The following is an 18,856-nucleotide window of genomic DNA, read 5'->3' as shown; positions in this document are numbered from 1 at the left end:
CTGTTCACACTGAACGATGGATGGATGAAAGGGGTTTCTATTTTTATGAGAGTTAAGGTACAGTTTTTATGGGTGTACTTACACTGACCCATGGATAAGTCGACTCAGATTTCTGGGGTCAATTTTTTTGACTAAAATTTCTAGACTTATACATGAGTATATAGTGTTGTTCACAGTGTTTAGGAAATTGGTGTTGTTCCCCTATTCTTGATGCCTTCCCCATTCTGTCCCAGTTTTACCTGGCATGCCAAGGAGGCCACCTGCGACAGAAAGCTGTGGAGCCTGCGCAAAGTTGGATAGCATGGAGCGGGCCGAAGTGGGGATGCCGCGCTGCAGGGTGTTCTGGGGTTGTGGTGCCTGCAGGCAGAGGAGAGAAAACAAGACTTGTAACTGAGCAGCAGAAGCAGGTGTCAGAGAAACTGAGTATACTACATATGGAGATCCTTAAAGTTTAGGCACAAATTTGGACTCCTTTTCACGTGTGTTTTCCAGTTTTCCACACACACCTGGACCCATCAGAGCCACAATATTCCCATGTGAACCTGAAATGGCTTGATGTCCATCTCTAGTTTTAACATCCCCCTCACTTATTCTTCTGTATAGGTTTACCACACTGCTAGGTTAAAGGCAAACTGCACTTTCTGAAGTGCAACCCTCCATCCATTAATAATAACACATCTCTTCTTGAAAGTGGTAGGCCTTGGGGTACAAAAAAATGGGTGACTGCAGCATAAGGCTGCCCACCCCTGTTATAAAGTGACAAGAATAAACTGAGAGCCAGCATGGCATAGTCATAGAAATCTGCTGGTGACCTTGGGCAAACCACAGAGAAAGGCAATGCTAAACTCCTCTGAAGAAATCTTGCCAAGACAACCAGAATATAGGGTTGCCATAAATCAGCATGGCATAGCGGTTTGAGTGTTGGACTACAATTTGGGAGACTAGGGTTCGATTCCCAGTTCGGCCATGAAATCCACTGGGTGACTGTAGGCAAGTCTTATGCTTCTGGCCTCAGAAGAAGTCACTGGCAAACCTCCTCTGAACAATGTGAAGTTGAAGGCTTTCATGGCCGGCATCCATAGTTTTTTGTGGGCTTTTCGGGTTATGCGGCCATGTTCTATAAGAGTTTATTCCTGATGTTTTGCCAGCATCTGTGGCCGGCATCTTCAGAGCATTCTCTGAAAATGCCAGCCACAAATGGTGATGAAACGTCAGGAATAAACTATTATAGAACATGGCCACATAGCCCGAAAAACCCACAAAAAACTCCTCTGAACAAATCGTGCCAAGAAAATCCCATGATAGGTTCACCTTAGGGTTGTCATAAGTCGGAAATGTCTTGAAGGCACACAATAACAAAGAAACAAATCAGAGTCAACATAAAGGCACATAACAACAACAATCACTCCCCTAGCTGTCAATATGTATGCAACCAACTTAAAATGGCAAATTAGGCTTAGCTAAATGCAAGTGATTGTGGAAAGTGGCAGGGATGTTTCACCACAGGAACTATAGCAAGGAATGGGGTAGGCAATGCCTCTTGGTGCGCCTTACCTGGCGGAGTGTGTGGTGTCGCATGATGCTTTCCTGTTTGCTGACGCTGGACACGCTGGCAGGAGCCGCGGTGGGAGACAAGGCTGCCTGTTGTTGCAGCCGCTGCTCTATCTCCTGCAAGGATTGGAGGAAGACAACAGTCACAATATCCAACCATTTTGTCCTGGCAAAATTCTTGCCCCAAATAGAAGAAAAATAATATTTCCATTTTCTCCCCTCCTCGCAGATTTGCAAATCCTGAAATGTCTGGGGAAATTATTCCGAGCAGCAACACATGTGGTTTTTCTGCATGAGAAACATGACTTCTCACACCCAAAAGTACTGTTTCTGAACAGCCATGTAAAGTCTGTTTGAAAACAGGGCAATTTTGCATAACATCTCATGCGGAAAAATCATGTATGCATATATAGTAGCATGCAAGATTGCAAGGATTTGTTACCAAACAACAATGCTGTATGCACAGAAGTCACTGTCTGGAAAGGTGTGTGTGTGTGTGTGTGTGCGCGCGCACATGCGCAAGCAAAATATTCTTTCTGTCCAAAGGGTGGCTGAAGGCAACTTGCGATACATCCTTTGTTTTCATTGTGAGGGTTGGACTGGATAGCCCTTGCGGTCTCTTCCAACTCTATGATTCTACATCCTCAAAAGCCAACGGCCCAAAAATTTCACCACAATGCTGGTTGTCCCCTCCCTTCATATCACTTTTTTGCTGCAAAACAATTTAGAGGAGGGATGGTCTCCAGGTGAGCATTCACATGTGTTTCTCATAAGCGCAATTCTCAGGATCCCTAAGGGTTGAGATGGTGAAGGGGAAGCCATAGCAATGGGTTCAAATGCTGGTTTCCAAAGTTCCAATCCCAAACTCCAGGGATGCAATGGTTGCAAATTTTCTCATCCTCGACAGGAAAGGGCAATGCAAGACATGGGGAGACTCCACTGACAAAACAAGTCAACCACCATTTTCTCAGTGGGATTTCCCCATGTCTTGGATGCCCAGTTTTAAATGTTTTAGAATCACAGGGTTGGAAGAGACCACAAGGGCAATTTAATGTATATTGTTTTGTATTTTGTATATTGTTTGTGTAGGTGTCATATGAAAATTTCAATAAATATTACAAAAATAAAAATAAAAATGAAAACCCACATGCTTTTAAATAGCAGAACCGGATGCTTCTTGTGAAAAACTAACCTTTTGCAAAAAACAGTCTTGGACTGCAAAAACCCACTGAAAAAATATACAAAATTCTCAAGATCTCACCCAATGTTGGGAGAACTTCTGGAATCATTCATTGATCAGTGCAAGAACAAAATCAATGACGATTTTACATCCTTAGTTCAGAGGCTGAACAGGAGAGGGCATTTCTGTCCCTGCTCAGCTACCATCTCCCTTCCCATCCTGTTGAACGGCCGGGAGCTCACCTGTTCCTGCTGCAGAGCTTTGACGAAGGCATTCTTCAGCCGGTTAGTGTGCTCAGCCTTGAGCGCCTTCTTCTGGTTGGAAGTCATGCATTGCTCACACAGGATTTTGCCATTCTTCTCCTGCTTCCAGTGCGGGGTGAAGTCTGTGCGGCACTGGGCACAAACGAAAGGCTCCACTCGTAAAAGGGAGGCGCAAGCTTTGCCTGCAAGGACAAGGGACGGGGGTGGAGAAAGTGGAAAGACAAGTCAGTCAAAGCCATCCCTTCTCATAGGAACCATTCTTGGGCAGGAGGGTTCATGCATACATATGACACTGAAATTTCCAAGCCCTAGAGATCTGAGGACACTCACCTCTTGCCTTTAGTTGAAGCATAAGGCATTCAGCACAAAAACTGTGCATAGTTCAGTTTGCCTCACATTTCACAGTGTGCAACATTAAAAAAAAAAAACCCAAACATGCCCCAAACTTTATATTTTATGACATTAAAATCTGCCCTTCCCATATAATCTTAACTTTAAAGCAGTGATGTCCAAACTCTGGTCCTCCAGGTGTTTTGGACTTCAGCTCCCAGAAGCCTCAACCATCTTGGCTAATGGTCTGGGATTCTGGAGAGCTAGAGTTTGGACATCACTGCTTTAAAGCATAGAGTATGCATAGACAGCTCTAGCTAAAGTTTACAAGGTTAAGGGTATGTATATGTTTGAGTGTGAAAAATATTTAGGCAGTTGTGTGCATAAATTCACCATTCCCACCACTATTATACACAAGTTACCTAGGCTGTCTTGGAAATAACTAGGCAGGCAGGTAGACATATAGGCAGGTGTGTGTGTACGTTACCCAGGCATGAGAAAAATATTTAAAGCTTAGAGATGCTCATATATGAAAGAGCATCACCTTCTTCAAATGAGATCCACAACACATCTCCTATCTCTGGTGAGCCTTCTTGTTGCTGCCACATTGACTATTTTATACAGGTAAGTTTGCTTGGAAGTAGGGGATATGAACTGGCAGGGACAAGTTTACTCATTACTAATGTCAAATTATGAAAACTAAGAAATTCCAGATACAACAGGGGACTACCACTATATAAGCAGTGTTTTCAGGTATACTTTATTTTCTGATGCTCCATGGGCGCTTCACAAAATATAGGCCTTTCCTGCCTCCCATGTGGACTGCATTCCTCCCCTGCTGCCCTCTCTATCCAGTGAGGTCAGTTCTGCCTGTTGTTCTCTTTTACCTTGGCTGTCGATGACGCTCTGCACCACCTCCTCCAGCCCCACCATGTAGATGAACTCGCTGTTGGCTGCGCTGGGCAGGAAGTGGAGCAACGGGGCGGGAGGTTTGGGGGGCGGGATCTCCAGGAGAGTCTTTTCCAGTTGCTTGCGCAAGGCGAGCTTGGCAGCTGCCTGGGAGTTGGCAGCGTCATTGAGTGCGCTGGGGCTGGGCAGTGGCGATGAGACCCGGTTCACCGTGCCCGGCTGGATGTGGGAGGCAAGGTTCATGTAGATGGTGGAGGACGTGGTGCGTTGACAGGGGACAGCTGAGCTGGACTGCTGAAGAAGGAACGCGTATGTATGGGAGGAAAAGAGAGGAAGTTAGATACAGGACGGGGTCACACTCCCCTCAAAGGATTGTGTTTGCAGTCTGGGGGTGCTCCTTGATCTGTCGCTCCAAATGACTAATCAGGTAAATGCGACAGACAGGAGTGCCTGTTATCAGCTTTGGCTGATACACCAGCTGCGTCCTTAATTGGAAGTTAGGGACCTTGAAACTGTGGTACATGCATAGTTTTCTCCTGTCTCAATTTTTGTAATGCACTCTACATGGGGTTACCCTTGTGCTTGGTTTGGAAACTCCAGTTGGTACTTAACATGGCAGCCAGGCTGGTCTCAGGTACAACTAGAAGAGACCATATAACACCGATTTTGAGATCGCTTCACTGGCTGCCTATAAGTTTCTGGGCCCAGTACAAATGGCTTGGGTCCAACCTATCTTCGGGACTGCCTTCTTCCATATAATCCACCTCACGCACTCAGGAATTCTGGGAGGAATTTGCTGCTACCTATAAAAACAAGGTTGTCTGCTATTGCCCTGAGAACCTTTTCGGCTACCGCTTCCAGATTATGGAACAGCCTGCCAGATGAGATCCGTCACATTACCACCTTGAACAGATTTTAAAAATCTGTTAAAATGGCTCTCTTCCGGCAGGCCTTTCCTGAATAGATTCCTGGCCACCAAAAAGACCTAACCTGCTATACCCTGACTTCTGCTGCAGTTATTGTTTGTTTTCTTGTCTATTATTTTATGCTATGTTTTAAATTAAAAATTGTTTAATTGTATTATAGGGTGGGATTTCAGGATATGGGAATGTATGTTTTAATGTTGTAAGCCGGCCCGGTTGTGTTACACAGAGGGGCAGTATAACAACAACAACAACAACAACGTTTTTAGTGATATGAGATCAGTGTCATAAACCAAACAGCATTCACCATCTGCAGTGGGCGCATTTGCATGGAGAGGGGCCACAGCATACAAACAGACCACTGGATTTGCACCCTGAAGATTCTAGGCTCAAGTCCTATCAGTTCCAGGTCAAGGGATTAAGACTAGGACCATGCCAAAGATCTCTTTTTGCTTTAGACCAGGGAAAGGCAATTGAGGGAGTGGGGTCAATTTTCACCCTGCGATAGCCCCCCCCCCCCATTTACAAGCTGCGTCCGCATAACCATGCACATTGGAAAATATATCATGCCACTTCTTGTTGCCATTTTTGGTCATTCGGGGAGAATTCTGGGAGGTGGGTGATGAAAATCATTAGGTTTGGGGGAATGTCTGTGAGTGGAAAAATTAATTTAGGGGCTACCTTAGACCCTGTAGACTTGCTGTCAGCCAGGATTAATAACAGAGGGAAGGACAGCCTCAGAAATCTGACCACAGCATGGGGACATTACATGTATTACTACAGCTCCCAGAATCACTTAATAACAAGTGATTGTGGACCAAAAAAGGAACATTCCCAAGCTCTAATCCTGGCATACTCCAAGGCTGCATTGGTACCTTTCCAAATCAATATCCAAAAGAAGGTTCCTTAACTATTTACTCCCGAAACTGAAACTTTTAGCTATGGCACTAATGGGGGAGACTACAGGCTCATGAGCTCTTCCTATGAAAGAGAAAAGAATTGAGTGATTCTACCTAGGTGAGCCTGATGCAAAATAATTATGCTTAGAATTATGTAATTCTAAACCCAATAATGGATTCTTAATATAAGAAATGAGTGATTATCATAGTCCTGCCTCATTTATTTTGATAACATAATCTGGAGAAGGAGAATGATTTTTTTGGGGGGAGCCAGAAGCGATAGCTGATGATCAGTAAGTCACCTAGGGATTGAAAGCAGATCCCTGGACTTTGAAATACTGTAATGTGTTAAACATCTACTTGTTCCTTCTAATCCATTTTCAGCAACCTTTTTAAAATTTATGATTTTACTATTTGCAACACTATTTGCAAACAATGACTGACAATTCCCATTGCTTTAATTTGCTACTGATCATATTCACCAATAATTCTAAATGATATTTTAAAACAACAGTTCAGTGATTTAACTAATAAGTTAATTATGTAATTAATTTCATAAATCGTCTTAATGGCTTAATGATTTACAAATTAGCGTGAACAATTTAAAGACGATGTGTTAGCATCAATGTCTCCAAGCTCTAACAGATCCAGATCTCACTTCTGCCAAATCCTGGCCTACCACAAGATAATAAGGTGGGCAACGCATCATCTCCATAGAAGCCAAGGTCTACTGCTCTGTAGCCACCACTGAGATTCGAACACACAACCCGTCCGTCCGCCCCTCCGATCATGTTTTACTCACCGGCTGGTAGCTGATGGCAGGGCTCATGTTCGGAGTGGTGGTGCGGATGAGGCCTGGTTTTGGGGGGATGCGCTGTCCTTGCAGCTGGGTGGGGTTTGGTGCGATGACACGCTGCGACATAAGCATGTGGGGAAGGGTCGTGTTGCTGGCTGATCGGATGACGCTGTGACCCTGCCCAAAAAAGACAGAACGGAAAAGCATGCCTGTGTGAGCAGGAGAAGCAACGGGGTGATTCTGAACTTCTCTCATTCTCAAAGACTGTATCTCCCAATATTCTAGAATCCTAGAGTTGGAAGAGACCACAAGGGCCATCCGGTCCAATCCCTGCCATGCAAGAACTCTCAATCAAAGCATCCCTGACAGATGGCCATCCAGCCTCCCTAAATTTTAAGAGCCACAGGGGAGGGCTTTCTCACTGTTCTACCACCATTCCTGGCAAATCTGGAGAGGACATGAGAATGAGCCTTCTTGGTGGCTAGAGGCTTCCCTCCCATTGGGGGTGAGGTTGGCCCCTTTGCTGCTTTCTTTCAGCCACTCAGGTCTTTGACTATTAACTGGCCGCTGCAGAAAGTTCGTGATGCTTGCCCAGCAGTGCCTGCGACAAATGCGTTCTGTTGTCGCCACCTCAAACGAATACCTATATCCGGAGTCAATCCCTTGTTTCACCTCTCTCCTTGCTCTTCATGCACACTGGTAAGGGCTCTCCAAGGCTTTCAGATCCAAACTTTCTAAGCCCTGGCTAGTGATGCTTGGTAACAAATCTGGGGTCTTTTGAATGCAAAGAAAACGCTAATTCGTGGAGATATGGTCTTTCAGATATGCAATGCGCCTGCTCTATTATGTGCTTTGAATGACTATTTGAAAGACTGCATCTCCCCATACAAACCTGCAAGGCTCCTAGGATCTATGAGGGAAGGCTTTCTCTTGGGCACACTTGGTGAGAACATGAGAGAGCCTTCTCAAAATGTTTTCGTTAACTAATGCAAGGCTTTCCTGGTTGTTTCATTGTTTTTAACAGAGTAGGGATTTATCCATGCTCTTTCTGTGTAATCTCTACCCCTAGTACCTAGTTTTTTGTTTAAAAAAAACAAACAAACCAAGAACACTTCTGCTTTGTTACCTCTATTTATAACATATTATTTCTACTTTCATTAAGAAAGCACACATGAATTCATCTAGCTCCAGGAGTCAAATGAGGCAAAAGGACCACAGATAATTCATGGGTCAGAGACAACCCATTTTTGTGGGGCAGGGAATGAGCAGGTAGATAACTCAATAGCTTTCCACATATACAAGAAATCTTAGTAGGCCTACTTTGTTTTGTTCCTGAGGGATATAAATAAACTATATTATTATTATTACTTCATAACATCAGTAAAATACTGAACTCTTACAAGGGATCTCCAACTTCTGGAATGGATAGGAAGCAATTCTCCTGAAACACCTGACTTTTATGTTTAATCTGAATGAGATTGACTGCAGTCTGCACAATAACTGCAGTTATTGTAGAACTTGAATTGTTTTAACAGCTGTTAACATCTGGAAGTTAATACTCTCCCAGTAGAACCACAATAGATACGTCTCAATGGCCCAAGAACAAGATGCTTATGTCAGGAGCCACAACCCCGCGGTGTGGAGATCTCTTACCTGTAATGTGCGGAGGTTTTGGGGCTCAACCCCCTGAGATCCAGGCCGGGAGGGAAGTTTGGACAGAGCCTGCTGTCCAACATGGGCAGGAGATGGCTGGACAATAGATGCTGCATTCTGGACAACCGGAGTCTAGGAGAAAGGAAAACAAAGAGACTTGTGCAATTGTTCATGCAGAACTTAAAGAGTTGGCCCCGTATCCGCTCTCTTTATCTTTGCATGGAAAGACCTTTTTATTCTCGCCAGGCTTTGGGTTTTAAATTATGCAGCAGTAGCGCATGTCGTGTGCTGTATTTTATTTTTACAAAACAATAGTAATTATTGTGCTTTTAAACTGTGCTTTTAACTGTGCTAACCATGTTTTTAATAATAATAATAATAATAATAACAATAATAATATTGCTTAATCATTTTTAAAACGGTTGCAATATAAGATATTAATTTAATCTTGTTTTAAATTTCTGTAAGCCACCTTGGATGGGAGAAAGGTGACATATATATGCAATAAATAAACAAATGAATAAAATTTCTGGTGGGTGGAGCAGACCCTTCGGGACCAAAACTAGAGGCAAAGCAAACTTGGAATTAAAAAAAATGCCACATATTATTCTCTGTCAGTTCTTGAAGCAAGGGAGGAGCTGCCCACCCACCTGGCAAGGGGCCACAGAGAATTCATGCATCTGAGAAAAGCCATTTTGATGCCCAGCAGCATCTCTGACCACTGGGCTATCCCTGCTGCCCACTCAGTTTAGACCTCGGACATACAGATGTGCTCTGCAGGCAACTGTGGTGGCTTCTGAAAATGAGGGAATCCTAATGGATGCAGACTCCCTCCCCTTCAGGATAACATCCCTCTCCACACAAGTGAGGGAGGAAAGCCATGCTGATCATGGCTATCTTGTTCACCGGAGCTGGTAGACGTGTGCAAAGAGATACTAGTACAAAAGTCTAGGAACCACCGTGGAGAATCATAGAACCAGCCCACCCGATCTGCAATGGATGGTTCACCTTCTGTACCACGTTCTCTTTCTGGAGCTGGCTCTGCCGTAGCTTCTTCAGCAGCACCAACCGAGCCTCCTCAAGCCGCAGCTCATCCCGGAGTTGCTTGATGAGCTGCTGCCTCTCCTCAATGCCTTTGCCCTGCAGAGGGAGGGAGGGAGACGCAGAGATTAAGAGTTGCATGCATCTTTCTTACAGTACCTTTAGGTGACAAAAGATTCAGAGAGACATAGAATCAAAGCTCAAGACTTTCTCCTATAGCTCAGCATTCCCTCTCTGTTTATCAGAGATCCTCATCCAAGTTATGGCTCAAAACTAGACTTTTTTACTGAATAGCCCTGTTTAATTATTTGAAGGGATGTCATATTGAGGAGGGAGCTAGCTTGTTTTCTGCTGCTCCAGAGACTAGAACGCGGAACAGTGGATGCAAGCTACAGGAAAAGAGATTCCAGCTCAACATTAGGAGGAACTTCCTGACAGTAAGGCTTGTTCGACAGTGGAACACACTCTTTCATCGGAGGATGATGGAGTCTCCTTCCCTAGAGGGTCTTTAAACAGAGGCTGGATGGCCATCTGTTGGGGACGCTTTGATTGAGAGTTCCTGCATGGCAGAATGGGGTTGGACTGGATTGCTCTTGCAGTCTCTTCCACCTCTATGAGTCTGTGGCATGATGGCTGTACTCCTACTATTAGACCTAATTAGAATGCATCAACTTGCTCAACAAAAAATACTTTGGACTCAACATTCAACATCTGAGTTAGTGGCTCTATCTGGCCCACATTTTGTAGAAGCATGGAGCTGGAAGAGACCAGTTATCTAGTTCAACCACCTATCAGTGTGGGAAAACACAGCTAAAGTATCTCTGAGAGGTAGCCATCCAAACTCTACTTAAAGGAGAGTGAGCCACCTTCTGAGCTAGTCAATTCCATTGCTTAATTTTGAGCTAAAATCTCTTTTCTTGTTATTTGAACACAATGGTTCCAGTGCTACTCTCTGCGTCAGCAAAAACCAAGCTTATCCATCATCCACATGACAACCCTTTGAATATCTGAACATGGGTATCATACCACCCTCTCATGCTTAGGCTAATCATGCTAAACACCCTCAACTTTATTGCACACTTTTCTCTGGACATGTTATCAATATTGTTCTCAAACTCAGATGCCCAAAACTGGGCACAGTACTTCAGATGGGGTCTGATCAAAAGCAGAATGGTCTGGCATGATTACTTCTGGGAGTTTTAGTCCCCCCAAAAGTAACTTCCTCAACCTCTGCCCCTGCAATAAATCATGGACTGAACTGGCTGCTGGCTTCCAAAGGCTAGGAGGTCCTGATTATTCTGGCAACCTTTGATGGGCACTTTCATATTGAATGGTAATGTAACCCACGCAAGCACGAAATCACCGTAGGGAGGCTAATGGGAAACAATTAAGGGCATCCTGGAACTATCAAGACTTTCTTTCATGACAATTAAATGTGCTTTAAGTTAAAATGTAGATAGGGTACTTGTGCATCTCCTGAAGTGAAGCTACTGCATTGCATATCAAAAACTGAGGAAGAGATAAAAAGAGAAGCTGTATAAACTATGAGCTTGCATATTCTTTTGTGGCTGAATGAAAATCTGACATTCTCAGCCACTCAGTTCTTACCTTGAACATTTCCAGATTGGCAGCCTTGAGTCTTTCTTCCATGCGGGAACTGGAGCGCGGACTAGAGGCCTCATTGTCGGAAAGGACAATGATATCTGGCGAGGGGGTGAGCCGCCCCCTGTCCTGGTCACTGCTGAATTTGGGGAGTGGGGAGAAGAGGAAATGGAGAAATAAGCTGAGTTACACACTTTTCCTGAATAAGACTGCAAATGTGCAATGGAAGCCACCCTTCTTCCCAGTCACCATGTTTCACTTCCCATAATGCTGCAAGCAGGAACACCACATCCCATGAATGTTTCTTACAACGATACTGTCATAGTGTGAATTCGTTGCAGGTTTTTCTGTGGCATTAATCATGGTGACGGGGAGAAGCAAAAAAAGTCAGAGCACTTCACAGCCAACATATTGGTCCCAATGGCAAAACATTGGAGGCATTTTCACCCCTTTCTGTCATCAATTCCTCCCAAAATATAGGCTAAACCCAGAGAGTCAATTTCACACCTGATTCAGTACATGGCCCTCTCCTCTTTCATTTTCAGTTCCTTACAAAATTCAGGCTGACCTGCAACCTTCCCATTGTGTCCATTTCACATCTAATTTGACAAGGGTACACCTGCTCTTTCATTTTCAGTTCCTCCCAAAATTCAAGCTGAGGCCAAATATTCGTGTTCCTATGTTGCATCTGGTTTTACAAGTGTCCTTCCCTTCTTTTGCTGTCATTTCCTCTAAAAAATTCAACTCTGAGCAAAAAAACACAACAGTCCAGAGTGTCAGTTTCACATGTAAGTGACTGACAAGAGCAAATAATTCAGTATGTACAAAGTTGTCTTCTGAGCCACAGAGACAGTAGAACTGCACAGTTTGTCTCCATTCACTGTATGTTGTTGATTACCCGCTTTCTGTAGTCTTTCCTACATGCATACATGTATATACCTGACTATAAATCGACCTCATGTATAAGTCGAAGGCATGTTTTGGGGGCAAAATTATGGATTTTGATATGATCCTTGGATAAGCCGAGGGTAAAACTTAGGGACAGGCAACAAAGGATCTAAATGATGAAGCAAAGGAAAACAATGCCAAAGAACCGACAAAATTATGGCAGGCATAACTGGTTTGGCTCACAGTAAAGGCTGGATGGAAGAGAGAATAGAGGGAGGCCAGTACTTCCAGGACAGATTGCACTCCTGTCTTTCACCAAGAAATGGTCCCCTTTTTAATAAGACTTAAAGTATAATATTTACATTGAACCATGGATAAGCCAACCTAGGTTTTTGGAGTCAAGTTTTGACTAAAATTTCTAGGCTTATACATGAGTATATGCAGTATTTCCTAATCCATTCCTATTAGGATACTGACTAGGGTACCCAGTTACATCAGCAGGTGTAATGTGGTGGACTAAATATGAGAACAGGCAAAACTGAATGTGAATATACCCGACAATGGGAAGTTCTGAATGTGCACACCAGTGAACAAATGCTGCATGTGCTCCTAACTTGTCGGTGAGGATGGAAAAGAAGATTCTTGGCCAAAACAGCCATTTTTTTCACACTCCTGAGATTCAGTCCCATGCAATATGCACCTTGCCTTGGAAATGACATACTGTAAAGGATGCATAAAGATTGTAAATGGGTCCTAGAGCGAATCAAGACTGCACTCTCCCTAGAAGCCAAGACAACTAACCTGAGGCTGTCATACCTTGACCGTATCATAAGACATGACTTCCCAGAAAAGATAATGCTTGGTAAGGTGGAGAGCAATAGGAATAGAGGAAGCCATGGCCCTGAGTCTGCAAGACCTGAGCAGGGCTGTTGGTCATAGGGTGACTTGAGGACTTCTCTTTCATAAGGCCGTCATAAGTGAAAGTTGACTTGGAGGCAGCTAACAACAACAAAGGGATGCAATGCATGTTGGAGAAATAATATGTGCACAAAATCACACATACCTTCCAAAATTGAATGGATAAAAAATGTGCAACTGAAGAAGATGCATTAGTAATTGGCCATTTTTCATACTTTTAAATGCTTTCATTAACAACGTGTCCCTGGCATGTTACTTCCAACTCTAATATTTCTAAGCTCTGGACCTGATTTCGTTTAAGGATGCTTTATATGTCCAGAACTCTGATACCATCAGTGTATATACATGAATCTTCTGAAGGTTGAGGTCTCTGTCTTGAGGAAACTCCGGCTTTGGTTCTTTTCTGCATTGCAGAATGGTCACAGAACTTCTGGAGTTTGGTCAATGATCAAAATGACATCTCTAACACTAATCTTGTGAATTAAAGTCAGCCACAGCCCTATGCAAATAATGTTAAACTTCTGCATTACAAACTGATTCCAGACCAGGCCTGGTTGCTTTGTCCACTTACTGCTTGAACAGCTGAAACAAAACTAGTCTTGCAGATGCCTACTTTAGTTAGTCACCCTGGTGAGTTGGAATGACCTAAAGGCAACCAAATATTACAGAAATGTCCTTCTTTCTTTCAAGCCAAAACTGCTCACCCAAGCAGAGCGGTCAACTAATATTGGCGGTTGGCAAGTCACATAGTGTTCACCTGGAAAGGTGAATTCACAGCCGGTTTAGAATACAAAGCAGAACAAGGTCCCTTTTACATTCTAAGATTCTGCACCATTGTACAATATAGTACAAGAAGGAAGCCACTCAAAAGCCATGAATTCTGGGTTCTTTTCTTGTTATTAACCGCATTCAATTAATTAACAAAGGGTCAGGTTCGAAACCTCAATTAACACCTAGTTGGAGCCAATTAATATGTTCAAGCTTGGAGGCCTAGAAATAAAGCTCAAGCAGACAAACCATCAAGACCTCTCAGATATTTCTGCCCCTTATTAAGGAATCCAGGTTCTCAACTAAACAGGGGAGAAGAAAAGGGAAGGTTGCCCCTAAGGAAAACATTCACAAGCGGCCCGGTTTAGCCACGTGATGGACATTTAAATTAGAGGGGCTACAAGGGGAAAAAGTCCCTTTAGAAAAGAAAAACCCTATAAGGTTCTTTAAAATGACAAGGCAGACGAAATACCTGAACTCCATGCTCACTGCTAACTTTGGAAAGATTCTCTCTTGACGTGGGGGAGCTGAAGCAGAGACTGGACTCAACGCGACCGAGAAGTCAATCACTGGGTCCCCAAAACGGCCGCCACTTCCCATCACTCGGAGACGGGTGATGTAACGGAGCGGTAACCAATTGCTGTTGTCCACCATTGTGACATCACACCCAGACAAAGGGAGGCTCAGCAGGGGCATGCGCATATATATATAGTTGGCAAATGCCCCCAACAACCACTGGGTTGGGTGCGGAAATGCTTTCCACCGGCACATCAATTTTAAGTCAAAGATGGAGAGTCCCTATTTGTATGTAATAGAGATAATTCAACTTGGGTGCAAGACTGCTTCTGTAAGTGGAAGGCTTTGGGGGAGTGGGGTAATGCTCCAAAGAACAGATGTGGAGTGGGAGCAAGAGCATTGGGAATGAAGCACGGTAGGAAAGGTGGGTCTGTGCATGGAAACGCATATACCTCTCGGCACCAAAAATGTTTAACTCTTCTGTTTTGCACATGTGCATGTTTTCCACCGCTACCCAAAGTACTAGGCGTTTGCTTCTTTTAGAGAACCAACACAAAACTGAGTCTCCAGTGAATTCAGGGTTCCAAAGAGGCTAGATTCCATGGAACCCATTCGGAACAGCTGCAATCTACAGAATGCCCAGACTTTTTATATCCAGAAGATATGCGTGTCTTTCCAAACTTGACACTACCACTGTGAAAACTAATGGTTTGAGGGGAGAAGAAAGTAACCAATGTAAGAACTGGGGATTTCCAACGTACCCAACTAGTTCTGCATTAGACACTTATTATGGAGAGGTGCGCCGGAGCTTACAACTGTGTGATGAAAAGACATCCAGAGAGGCTACAAAGAATAGCATGTGTAGGCTTCCTGCACAGGGCATGTGAGAATGACAGGTTTCTGGAGATAGAATCATAGAATCATAGAGTTGGAAGAGACCACAAGGGCCATCCAATCCAAACCCCTGCCATGCAGGAACTCTCAGTCAAAGCATACCCGACAGATAGCCATCCAGCCTCTATTTAAAAACCTCCAAAGAAGGAGACTCCATCACACTCCAAGGGAGTGTATTCCACTGTCAAACAGCCCTTACTGTCAGGAAGTTCCTCCTAATGTTGAGGTGGGATCTCTTTTCCCTGTATGATTTACACAGATGGTTTACACAGGCAGGACCAAGAGGAACAGTGGGAAAGAAGTGGATGGGTTTCTTGCTCCACTCCTTTGCTTGACCATCGATTTTGCTGTGGGAGTTTGGAAAAAAATCCCACAGAAAGATCTATGGTCAAAGGAAGGAGCAGAGCAAGGAACCCGTCCGCTTGTTGGATGGTGGAGGTAAGAGATAATGCTGGGTGGTTGAGTTACCAGCTTTACCTGCTGCATATAGCTCCTGTTACTCTGAGAGTGGGCAGAAGGGAAGGTTTGCAATGCTCAAAGGAGGAGGAGGAAGTGTTAGTGGTGGTGTCATATTGAAAGTAACTCCATTGATAAAAAAGCCTTTCAATTTACCCCAGAATCCTTAGGTTGCTCCCCGTAGAAGGAACTTTCCAAAACTCGAAGCAGGATTGTCCAATCTTGGCCTAACTTCAAAAGCCTTGGTTAGGTTCTTGCATGGTGGGCAGTGCATGCCTGATTTATCTGGTTACGGAATACCCTCCCATTAGAGGCCCGACTGGCGCCAATGCTGGTCCCATTCCATTACCACATCAAAACGTAGCTTTTCATTATCGTCTTTGGGTCCTAAGTGATTTTATCCAATCTGCACATGTGTTTATGGTTGACACTGCTTTAAGCTGTTTTGTCTGGCTTGAATGGTCTTACGTGTTAAATGGTTTAAACATGTGTTTAGTGTCTTAAAATGATTCTGCTTTAAATGGTTCTGAACTGATTTTATGGTATGATGCCCAGAGAGATACAGGATGGGATGTCAATATTTTAATTAATTAATTAATTAATTAAACATTTGGGCCCTTGATGAGAGCATTTTGCCCCTCTCCTAGGTGGAAGATAGGAAGAAAGGGAAAGAGAGAAAGGAGAAGAAGGGACAGCTTAAAAGTGGTAGCAGAAAAAGAGGAAGAAGGGGTGGGCCCTATCATTTTCTGGTTCTGCATCCGCACACCACTGGCTCAAACCCTGCCTATAATAGCCAACAATGTCTAATAGATTATCCCCAAGGGAATCTGCCTCCATCCTGATAGGTTAATATTAAATACAATGTGGAGGAAGTTCCACCGTTCTGGATGGTCTCCATAAACTATCTAGGGGACCTTCCACACAATACAATTATAGCACGTTGAGTCTACTTTAACTGCCATGGCAACTTCCTATGGAAACCTGGGATTTGCTAAAAGGACCAGAGTCCATTTGATTTTGAAAGCTAAGCAGGATCATTTCTGGTAAGTACTTAGATGGGAGACTGCCAATGAATACCAGGGTGCTGTAGGCTGTCTTTCAGAGGAAGGAACAGGCAAAACTAAAGTCAGCATGAAGCCACATACACACGTTTAGAATTCAGACAGCCAATGTGGTGTAGTGGTTTGGGTGTTGGATTACAACTCCAGAGACCAGGGTTCGAATCCTCTCTCAGCCATAAAAACCCTCTGGGTGATCTTGGGCAAGTTACATTCTGGTCAGCCTTAGAGGAAGGCAATGGCAAACCCCCACTGAAAAAATCCTGCCAAGAAAACCTCAGGGTTTGACTTGAACACAACTACCATAATAACAACAATAATTTAGAATTCACAACCAGGATTTCATAGGAGGAAGCTGTGACATCTGAAGTGGGTTCAGTGCTATAATTGTATAACGTGAAGGCCTCAGATTTTACTTTGCCACCTGAAATAGGCCCCTTCCTCTCTGCCACTCCAGCACACCACTTCCGTGCTTCTAAAAAGCAGTCCATCATGGTGCTTCATCAATGCGAACCACTCCTTCACCAGCATACCACAATGCCAAGATCCTTCTGTTGGAGCGCAAAGGGAATAGATATGACCAGCTAGCAGAGGCGGTGGGGCAGATGGTAGGCAGGCAGCCCGTGCCACGCACCAGGCGAACAGAGTGTGGCATCTAAGGCACTGCTGCCTTGCAGGCATCTCTTCTTCCGCCCACGGCTGGCATCTTGTCTCCCTGCCACTCATGACTGCATGGCTGAGTCAAGATTTCACAGCTCAAGATGGAGCCCACGTCAAGTCTTGGGTTTTCTGGCATCTCTTTTTGTCCACTCCCCCCCCCCCCCCCGTCAACATAGGGTGTGAACATAAGTTATGAGGTCCCTATGCACTAGAGGACAAGGGACTGTAAACACAATTTCTTGGGATGACGTGGGGCAAATACACCTTGCTCACCATTTCTTTCCCCCTGCCATTTCTACCCACTTTTCTGCTCCTGTCCCCTGAGAAACAGTGAACAAGGCCACCCCATAAAATAGAGTTGCGCTGGAGGACCTATATTCCTAGAGAGAACATATTAATAAAATCCGTGAACAATCAAATCTGCAAATGTGGTGGGATGAGTGTATATTAAACATGTAGAAGGCACCGTCCCAATCCAATAGTTTCAAAACACAGATGTATACAAACGCAAACGGAGCTATATGAAAACTGCACATATCACATAAGTCGCAAGCCTATAAACAGGGTTTATAATAATGAATAGACAATCCTTTAAATCAGAAATGGGAGACTGTGTGGAGTGCAGAGGCCAATTCCCTCGATCTTTCCTTGGATCACCTCCCACTTCATTTTCTTCTGAAGCTCCTCTCAAACTGGGAACTGGAAATGACATTGTGTCACTTCCTGTTGGCATTTTGAAAAGGAATAACAGAATCATAGAGCTGGAAGAGACCACAAGGGCCTTCCCCTTACCTTCTCTTTGCACTCATGTCCACCGGCTCGTCGTTGATGTTCTCCTTCCCCGGCCTCCCTGAGGACCGGCTGTCTGCGTGGGGCCGCAGGTTCCCGTTGAGCTTCTCCTCGTAGACTTTCAGGCCATCCTGCTTGACCGGCAGCTCATGGGGCACCTCGATACCCGCCAGGTCCTTCCTCTTGAGCAACGCCAGCATCTTCAGACGCTCCATGGCTTCGTGGCCCTCCATCTTCAGCCTCTTGGCGAGGACGTCATCCCGCTCGTCGGCTTGGTCCAGGCTCCGTTTCAAGAGGTTCAGGCGCAGGGCGTCCTCTGTCATGCGATCCATCCTGCGTCATGGGAGGAAGACCAGAGAGAGAGAGAGAGATGGGTGAGAGTGGGCTCGGGAAGAGCAGAGGAATTGTCACAAATCTGATAGAGGTGTCATCTCATGTGCTGCACATTTCCTAGGTCAGGGTTGGGCAAACTGTGGCCTGTTGACCATGCAGCGCCTGGCCCCCACTTCTGCGGCACCTGAAGTCCCATTAGTCACCCAAATATCACTGAACACCTTTATTTTTAATAAAAGTGTCATTTTCAATTGATGTTTGCCTCCAAGCCATAAAGAAAGCTTCCCCAATACATGAAAATGTGAAAATGTCCCACCCCCATAAGTACCCCAGAACTCTGTACTATCCTCAAATATCTTTTACTTCTTGTCACCAGTTTGAGATGGACAGTTGAGGAAAATGGAGATATTTGGGCTCACTGTGAGAATG

The 18,856-nt window shown here is 44.4% G+C and overlaps 1 protein-coding gene across 4 annotated transcripts in view; it reads right to left on the bottom strand.

The window, feature by feature from the left end:
- The window catches only part of GATAD2B (GATA zinc finger domain containing 2B), a 71,604-nt gene that overhangs the window by 8,377 nt on the left and 44,371 nt on the right, over positions 1 to 18,856 (bottom strand). For 3 of the 4 annotated variants that reach the window (XM_089483569.1, XM_089483570.1, XM_089483571.1), the window contains exons 2-10: positions 18,098 to 18,427; positions 11,154 to 11,286; positions 9,513 to 9,644; positions 8,505 to 8,636; positions 6,858 to 7,028; positions 4,212 to 4,527; positions 2,974 to 3,176; positions 1,555 to 1,668; positions 240 to 357 (exon numbers count right to left, since the gene is read on the bottom strand). In XM_089483569.1, coding sequence (XP_089339695.1) covers positions 240 to 357; positions 1,555 to 1,668; positions 2,974 to 3,176; positions 4,212 to 4,527; positions 6,858 to 7,028; positions 8,505 to 8,636; positions 9,513 to 9,644; positions 11,154 to 11,286; positions 18,098 to 18,426 — 1,648 coding nt within the window. In that variant the 5' untranslated portion in view covers position 18,427. Of the gene's footprint in view, positions 1 to 239; positions 358 to 1,554; positions 1,669 to 2,973; positions 3,177 to 4,211; positions 4,528 to 6,857; positions 7,029 to 8,504; positions 8,637 to 9,512; positions 9,645 to 11,153; positions 11,287 to 18,097; positions 18,428 to 18,856 lie in introns of those variants that run through there. The other variant, XM_089483568.1, reaches the window with a different exon arrangement.

This window comes from Sceloporus occidentalis, unplaced genomic scaffold (genome assembly GCF_023333645.1).
Source record: "Sceloporus occidentalis isolate IW3139 unplaced genomic scaffold, rSceOcc1.0.p SCAF_20, whole genome shotgun sequence".
In the NCBI taxonomy this organism is placed as follows: Eukaryota; Metazoa; Chordata; class Lepidosauria; order Squamata; family Phrynosomatidae; genus Sceloporus; species Sceloporus occidentalis.
Note: the sequence above shows the minus strand (reverse complement) of the source record. Positions and strands in the feature narration are given on the sequence as shown.